At 62.4% G+C, this 7,755-nt stretch overlaps 1 protein-coding gene across 1 annotated transcript; it reads left to right on the plus strand.

Annotated features, from left to right (window-relative positions):
- The first annotated feature begins 1,757 nt into the window (after positions 1-1,757).
- On the plus strand, positions 1,758-7,423 carry MYCN (MYCN proto-oncogene, bHLH transcription factor). The gene is made up of 3 exons (XM_037813001.1): positions 1,758-1,915; positions 3,038-3,915; positions 5,938-7,423. Exons 1-3 carry the CDS (start codon positions 1,758-1,760, stop codon positions 6,540-6,542), a joined length of 1,641 nt encoding a protein of 546 aa, XP_037668929.1. The 3' UTR covers positions 6,543-7,423.
- The last annotated feature ends 332 nt before the right edge of the window (positions 7,424-7,755 follow it).

The following is a 7,755-nucleotide window of genomic DNA, read 5'->3' on the forward strand; positions in this document are numbered from 1 at the left end:
TGTTCCCTGCTTCAGTGCTGTTCCCTGCCTCAGGTGCTGTTCCCTGCCTCGGTGCCGGGCCCTGATGATTCCTCCTCAGCTCAAGGGTCTAGCGTGGGAGACAGAGGCGGCGTCTCTCTCGTAGGGGGAGAAGCTCAAATCCTCCCAGACAAACGGAGGAACGTCCTCTGTAGGAAATCCGGGGTGCTTGGAGAGAACATGGTGGGGGGCTGGTTTAGACTCGGGGCCCGGGGAGAGCAGGAGTGGGGTGCTGGAGGCTCTGCAGCAGCGGGGCAGGTTTACCTGTGTGAGGGAGATGGTACAGGCGCTGGGGGAGCCAAGCAGCCTCATTCACGGGCCACTTCCGCGAGCCAAGGGAATCGGCCCTTCTCCCCGGAATTCTGTCCGCTTCCTGGCCACGGCTGCCAGGGCCTTCACACATGCGAGTGTTTGGGCGTTTGGTGGGCTGCCCCCCCGACCGCTGCCTCCTCATCCTTAACAAGTCCTAACGCTGAGACGGATGGGGGGTGGCGAGCGGCGCTTCCACTCTGGAGGGAAAGGGGGAGGCGGCCTTCCCACCGCCATCCAGGAGCCAGCTCTCCCCCAAAACCCTCCAGGGAATGGGTTGGTCCTGGGGGCAATCCTCTCGGAGCCTCACCCCACCCCTCAACAAACACTCCCGCAGAAAGCTGCACCCAAGTGGGGTGAAGTGAGGACATGGCGGTGGCGGCGGATGGCAGAGGGCAAACGCCGCTGGACAGGGCGGCAGGGCCGGGGGGATCCGCCGAATCTGGTATAAACAGCAGTGGCGGCCGCGGGGCCTGGGCGCGCGCCCCTCAGAAGCGCTTTTGTGACCGTTTCCAAGGCCGCCGCCACCACCGCGAGCCCCATTTCGCAGCTGCGGAAGCTGAGGCCCGAGGAGGTTACGCAGTCGCGGCAGCTTTCCTTCTCGGCTCCGCTAACTCGGAGTCTGGATTCTGAGCCGAGTGCGGGCCTCCGCGGGCGGTGGCTGGAGCCCCGTCTCGGGGAGCGGCCGCCTTGGGGGAGCCGGGCCGGCCTCGCCTTCCGCTCGGTCTCCGCGAGGTGTCGCCTTCGGCCGAGGAAGCCGCCGCGGCGCCACCCTGCAGGTCTGCGGTTGTTTATTGATTTTCAAACAAGGGGGCGCCGCTCTCCTCGTGCAAAACTGGAAACCTCCTGCGGACCCGGCTCCGGGCGGGCGTGTCCCGTCCCCACCGTCCTGCCTTCCCCCAGCTTGCACTCGAGCAGACCCTCCGCCCAGCTCGGCAGGAAGCCGACCCCGCGCCACGCCGCCGCCAGGGCGGGGGCGAGAGCCGAGCCCCCCACTCCGCCCCCGCCCCCCACACGCCGAGCCCTCCGGACGTTTTTTGCGGATGCCAGGCGCTTGCCAGGCTTGCAGGGCGGGCGCTTGCAGCGCACGGCTCGGCGCGCAGCTGGTTTGCAGAGCGCACCCGGTGCACGCCCGGGGGTCCGAGAGGGCGGGAGGAGCGCACCCCGGGCTCCCCATGCTGCAGCCTGCTCGCTGCAAAGAAGAAAAGCAAGTGGCTTTGGCGCGAAAGCCCTGGCGCCTCCCCTGATTTTTATGGAAATCAGGAGGGCGGGGTAAAGCCGCTTCCCTCGGCCTTTCTCCCTCCCCTTGGCCTGCGCCGCAGCCCCCTTCTCTCCCCGCCCCCCGGGTGTGTCAGATTTTTCAGTTAATAATATCCCCCGAGCTTCAAAGCGCAGCCAGTGACAGTCATCTGTCTGGACGCGCCGGGTGGATGCGGGGGGCTCCTGGGAACCGGGCTGCAGCCGAGCTAGCGCGAGCCAGGCGCAAGCGCGCACGGACCGCCCGCCCGAGGGCCCCCCCCGCGCCCCCCTACGGCCCACCCGGAGACCCCCGCGCAGTCGATTCCGGATCCCCGGCCGCCGGCGGGAGGTAAGGAGCGGGGCTCGCAAGCCACTCGGCGCCCCGGGAGCGGCGGGCCCGGCGGGGAAGGCCAGCCCGGGGCCGGATCCCTGCCCGCGCCGTGACGCCCGAGGTGCCCGCAGGGCTCTCTCTGCTTCCGAAACGACGACCGCGGGCTTTCCCCGGAACAGCCGTGGCCCGCCCCGCAGGCACCCCGGCTGGGAGAGACCCGCCCTGATCCTTCTCCTGCCCTTCCAGGGGGACGTAATGGCTCTATCGGAAACAAACACGCTCCTCTAGATTTGTCGGCCTCTGAGCTGACGGCGAGCCGAGACTGGGGGTCCTCGAAGGGTGTCTGGAGGGAGGAGGGGAGTGAGGCCGGGCGAGACCGCCGCCGCGGCTATCTGGGTCGCGCCTGCCCAGCTCCAAGGAGACGCGGCTCCGGCGGCGCCCTCCCCGCTCGCGGCGCCCCTGCACCAGCCCCAGAACCCGGGCTCAGGCCCCCCAGTGAGGAAGACGTTGTTGGCGGCTTGGAAGAGCGGGCCCGGATGAAAGCGAGGTTCAAAATAAGCTGTTGGCAGAGGTCTCCCTGCGGCGGGGCATTGCCGAGGGGCGCCGGCTCGTCTGGGGGGAGGTCCGCGGATTTGGGTGCCTAGAGAAAGGACCGCTTTCCATTTGCAAAGTTTCCCGAACCCCCGCTATCGTTTGCACTCCCGAGGTTGCATTTTTGCAGAGGGGCGTTAGGGGTGCGCCGAGGTCGGGCAGACCACGGGCTTCCTCCGCGCGCCGGGTTCTGCGCGGGTGCCGGCAGGCGCGCGGGTGGCAGCCCGGCTTCTGCAGCGCACCGCGGCCCCCTCCCCCAGACAGGGCCTGGTGTGAATGAAATGGCAGTTTGCAAAGTTGCAGAGCGACGCCACCACCCCTTGCATCTGCATGCCCCCTCCCACCCCCGGCGTAGACAGCTTGTACACAAAAGGAGAGAGGGCGAGAGCCAGAGCCAGAACTTCCTTCAGCCCCGGGCGCGCGGGCCAGGGCGGGGGGCTTGCAGCCGGCCGAGCTCTGCCGCAGAGGGCGGAGGGGCCCCGCTGCCGGCAACCCCCCCCGTTTCTGTTCCTCTTGCTGACCCTCTCCGGGCGTGTCTGTCGCTTGCAGTGCTCCCGGCGGGAAGAAAGCGCCCCCAGGGCGGAAAGGAGCGGAGCCGAGAACAGCTCTCGCGCGCCGGCCGGGGACCGAGTCCACGCCGGGCTGCGCCGCGACCACCATGCCGGGCATGCTCTGCAAAAACCCGGACCTCGAGTTCGACTCGCTGCAGCCCTGCTTCTACCCGGACGAGGATGACTTCTACTTCGGCGGCCCCGACTCGACGCCCCCCGGGGAGGACATCTGGAAGAAGTTCGAGCTGCTGCCCACGCCCCCGCTGTCGCCCAGCCGTGCCTTCCCGGAGCCCAGCCCCGAGCCCCCGAGCTGGGCCACCGAGATGCTGCTGCCCGAGGCCGACCTGTGGGGCAGCCCGGCCGAAGAGGACGCGTTCGGCCTGGGGGGCCTGGGCGGCCTCACCCCCAACCCGGTCATCCTGCAGGACTGCATGTGGAGCGGCTTCTCCGCCCGCGAGAAGCTGGAGCGCGCCGTGAGCGAGCGGCTGCAGCTCGGCCGCGGGGCGCCGGCCGCCGGGACCTCCGCCCCGGCCCCCTCAGTGGGCGCCGCCAGCCCTGCGGGCCGCGGGCCGGGCGCGCCGGGGGGTGCGGGCCGGGCGGGGGTCGCTCCGCCCGCCGAGCTCGCCAGCCCAGCCGCCGAGTGCGTGGACCCCGCCGTGGTCTTCCCCTTCGCGGGCGGCCAGCGGGAGCCGGCCCCCATGCCGGTCGTCCCGGCCGGAGCCCCGGCGCCTGGGCCTGCGGTCGCCTCGGGGTCGGGTGCCGTCGCCCCGGCTGGTGCCCCAGCGGCCGCCCCTCCGCGCGCAGGCGGCCGCCCGGCCCGCGGCAGTGAGCACAAGGCGCCCAGCACCTCCGGGGAGGACACGCTCAGTGACTCAGGTGAGCCCCGCGCCCGGGCCCGCCGCCTCCCTGGGCTCCGGGCGCTGGCGGTCGCGGCCCCTTTGTTTAGGGGCTCTGGGGCGTCCCTTCGAGGCCGGGCTGGTGGTGGAGAAGGCGGCTTGCAGCGGGGAGGCTTGAGAAGAGCGTGCTTCCCCCAATCTCACCTGCGCGGGGGCTGGGGAGCCTCACTGCGCCATGGCGGGGCCTGGCGGCACCCCTACATCTCGGCGCAGTCCGGGGAATGAAATGAGGAAAAGTTAGTGCAGAGCTGGCCCAGGGCGATGCGTGGGCGGCAACTTGGGGAGCACCGGGGGATGGAAAGGGACCCTCGGGCTCAAGCCAAGGGGAGAGGAAAGAGGCCCCGAGAAGACGCAAGGGCTGCAGATGCCTGCTCAGGGCGCGGGCAGTTAGCGGGAGCTTGGGCGGGTGGTGTGGAGCCGGCTTTCCTTTTATCCAGTCCCTGCTCCCCCCACCTCCCCTTCCGGGTCGTGGGCGACTTGCTCCTGGTGCGTGGCCAGCAGGCGGCGACACCGAGGGCCAAGTATCTGAAAGGCTGCGGGGAGGATGGGGGCATCCCCGGGCAGCCGGCAGCAGGCGCAGCGACGGTTGTCTGCTTGCGCCAGGGTTCTCCTCCTGACGGTTTCCAGTGCAATCCGGGGCCGCTTTTGCCTTGCAGCCCTCCGAGCCCAAATCGCAGGTGTCCTTCGTATTGGGCCCTGCTCTGTGACCCAGTGCCCTTCAAGTGGGCGGCACCCGAAGGCTCTCCAGGAACGCACACACCCTCCTTGGCAGGGCTCGGCTGCATCGGGAGGGAAGGGTTAAAACCCCCACTTGGCCTGGGGCTCTGGAAGGAAAGAACCCTACAGCCTCCAGGAGCCCTTGTCTTTGGAGCAGGGAGCAGGGCCTCTTGGACCTTGAAAACCAGTGTTTCCAGAATCCCAGTGGATGAAAGCCTGCCTTTCCTCCAGTGCACAGGGCCAGCCCATCTGACCCGCCGGCCAGGGGAGCTTGGTGATAAGCCCTGGTCTGAAAAGGCCGTCTGTCCCTTTAATGGCTGTGCCTTGACAGCTCCGGGTGAGGAAGCACTTCCTTCCAACAGCTGTCTTCTTGGCAGAAAACCAAAACATTGGCTTAAAGGGACCCACAGGCTGGAACAGCCTCACATCTCCGCTTTAGAACAAATCCAGCAATTGTTCGGCTTTCCGGTCTCCTTTAGATCAAGCAGAAGATGTGTTTTGATTTTCATGCTTGCATTTTAAACAATAATTTTTTCTCCCAGCTTTGGTGGTAAAGGAGGAGAGAGGGAAAAACGAAACACACAATGCTGCATGTTTTGGTTGTTGGTGTTTTCCTTGGCGACTTCCAGGAGAGGTGCTCCTGTTTTCCTGTTTACAGCCACTGTAAATCAGCCCTGCCGCTAAAAATTGTGCTCTAGGTGGAAAACTGCTTGCTGTTAAGATTCACGTTCATGGGAGAAGAGTAATTTTTCTTCCGCAGTTGATTAATTTGTGCCTAAAGGTTTTCTTAAGACTTAAAAATCAAGCTTGACCAAGTATGTCTCTGAATGAGGCTGGGAGGTGATGAGCCTCAATTTTGATTGTGGAGATCGAAGTGGAAGTAAGAGAACAGGCAGATGGAGAAAAGCCAGCGTTTAGCAGGCACCTGCCTCCTGGCCAGCTCTGTGGGAGGCCTTGGCATATCTGTCAAACTCCAGAAGGTTGTGGTTTTGTCCCCATTTCATAGCTGAGGAAACCGAGGATTAGGAAGGTTGAGGAACTTGTGCCTGAGCCCGGCTTCGTGTGACGCCAAAGCCCGGGTTCTTTTATATTTCTGCCATCTGCTGAGGTCTCCGTGGGGGCTGCCAGCAGAGTAGGGGCAGAGGGAAGGAAACTATTTCCAGATCTCTGTGTTATGATGCTCCATAAGGGTCGCGGTTTGTGCCAGGTCCCACTCCGAGACTCACCTCTATCGATACGTGTACTAATGTGTGTGGTCATGTGACAGTTGCTCTTTTTCTCCAAGATGATGAGGATGACGAGGAGGAGGACGAAGAGGAGGAGATCGACGTGGTGACGGTGGAGAAGCGGCGTTTGTCCTCCAGCAGCAAGGCCGTCACCACCTTCACCATCACCGTGCGCCCCAAGCCCGCAGCCCTGGGCCCGGGCAGGACCCCGCCGGGGGAGGTCCTCCTCAAGCGCTGCGTCCCCATCCACCAGCAGCACAACTACGCGGCGCCGTCGCCCTACGTGGAGAGCGAGGACGTGCCGCCCCAGAAGAAGACCAAGAGCGAAGTGTCCCCGCGCCCCCTCAAGAGCGCTGTCCCTCCAAAGGCCAAGAGCCTGAGCCCCCGCAGCTCCGACTCGGAGGACAGCGAGCGGCGCCGCAACCACAACATCTTGGAGCGCCAGCGGCGCAACGACCTGCGTTCCAGCTTCCTCACGCTCAGGGACCACGTGCCAGAGCTGGTGAAGAACGAGAAGGCTGCCAAGGTGGTCATCTTGAAGAAGGCCACGGAGTATGTCCACTCGCTGCAGACCGAGGAGCACCAGCTGCTGCTGGAAAAGGAGAAGTTGCAGGCGCGGCAGCAGCAGTTGCTCAAGAAGATCGAACACACTCGGACTTGCTAAACGGTTCTCAAAACGGGACACTCACTGCCACTTTGCACATTTTGCTTTTTTTTTTAAGACAAACATTGTGTTGACATTAAGAATGTTGGTTTACTTTCAAGTCAGTCCCCTGTGGAGTTTGGATCTGGGTGGGGAGCAGGGCGTGTGGGGGTCCTGCCGGGACCTCGGGGGCAGGCTGCGTGGCGCTGGTGGGCCTCGCGGCGTCTCCACGGCCAGGTCCACGGTGGCAGTGGAAGTTCAAGACGAGCCGGGAGCCCTCGGGGCTGTGGAAGTCACCTGGTGTGTTCCAAGTTTCCAAACAACCGAAAGTCATTCCTTTTAAAAAATGGTGCTTAAGTTCCAGCAGATGCCACTTGTGGGGGTTTGCCGTTCGATACCCCTGGGGAGCAGTTTTGTAAATACCACTGACACACCCGCCTTTTGTACATGTCCCGGGTGAGGAGAGGTGGCTTTCGCGGCCAGTGTTAGACTGGAAGTTCATATCTAAGTACTGTAATACCTCAATGTTTGAGGAGCATGTTTTGTATACAAATATATTGTTAATCTGTTATGTACTGTACTAATTCTTACACTGCCTGTATACTTTAGTATGATGCTGATACATAACTAAATTTGATACTTATATTTTCGTATGAAAATGAGTTGTGAAAGTTTTGAGTAGATATTACTTTATCACTTTTTGAACTAAGAAACTTTTGTAAAGAAATTTACTATATATATATATGCCTTTTTCCTAGCCTGTTTCTTCCTGTTAACGTATTTGTTCATGTTTGGTGCATAGAACTGGGTAAATGCAAAGTTCTGTGTTTTATTTCTTCAAAATGTATATATTTAGTGCTGCATCTTATAGCACTTTGAAATACCTCATGTTTATGAAAATAAATAGCAATTAAATGATGCATTCAGGTTTGTTTTCCTTAATGGCAGTAGTTAAACCGTGTCTCCTAAGCAACAGCCACAGCTGGTATATGATTTGGAATGGAGTGAGCTTACAGATTCCCGGCAGCCTTTGTCCATTTTCAACACTCTGGGGCTGGGTGGGGTCACTGCCTTCGCTCGAGGTTGAGGACTAGGCCTGGGGAGCTGAGGAGCTCCCCAGTATCACATGGGTTGCTTTATTAACGGCTGTCTGCGTTGTAGCAGTAGTGCTTTGTTCAGAAAGCCCTTCCATGTGTGCTGGTCATTTGGTGGAACTAGACCAGGACATCACACG

This window comes from Choloepus didactylus, chromosome 20 (assembly GCF_015220235.1).
Source record: "Choloepus didactylus isolate mChoDid1 chromosome 20, mChoDid1.pri, whole genome shotgun sequence".
In the NCBI taxonomy this organism is placed as follows: domain Eukaryota; kingdom Metazoa; phylum Chordata; class Mammalia; order Pilosa; family Megalonychidae; genus Choloepus; species Choloepus didactylus.

Coding starts and splice junctions, on each gene's coding strand:
- MYCN (XM_037813001.1), top strand. CDS start 1,758: ATGCGGGGGGCTCCTGGGAACCGGGCTGCAGCCGAGCTAGCGCGAGCC. Junction 1,916..3,037: donor TCCCCGGCCGCCGGCGGGAG/GTAAGGAGCGGG, acceptor TGTCGCTTGCAG/TGCTCCCGGCGGGAAGAAAG. Junction 3,916..5,937: donor GGACACGCTCAGTGACTCAG/GTGAGCCCCGCG, acceptor TTTTTCTCCAAG/ATGATGAGGATGACGAGGAG.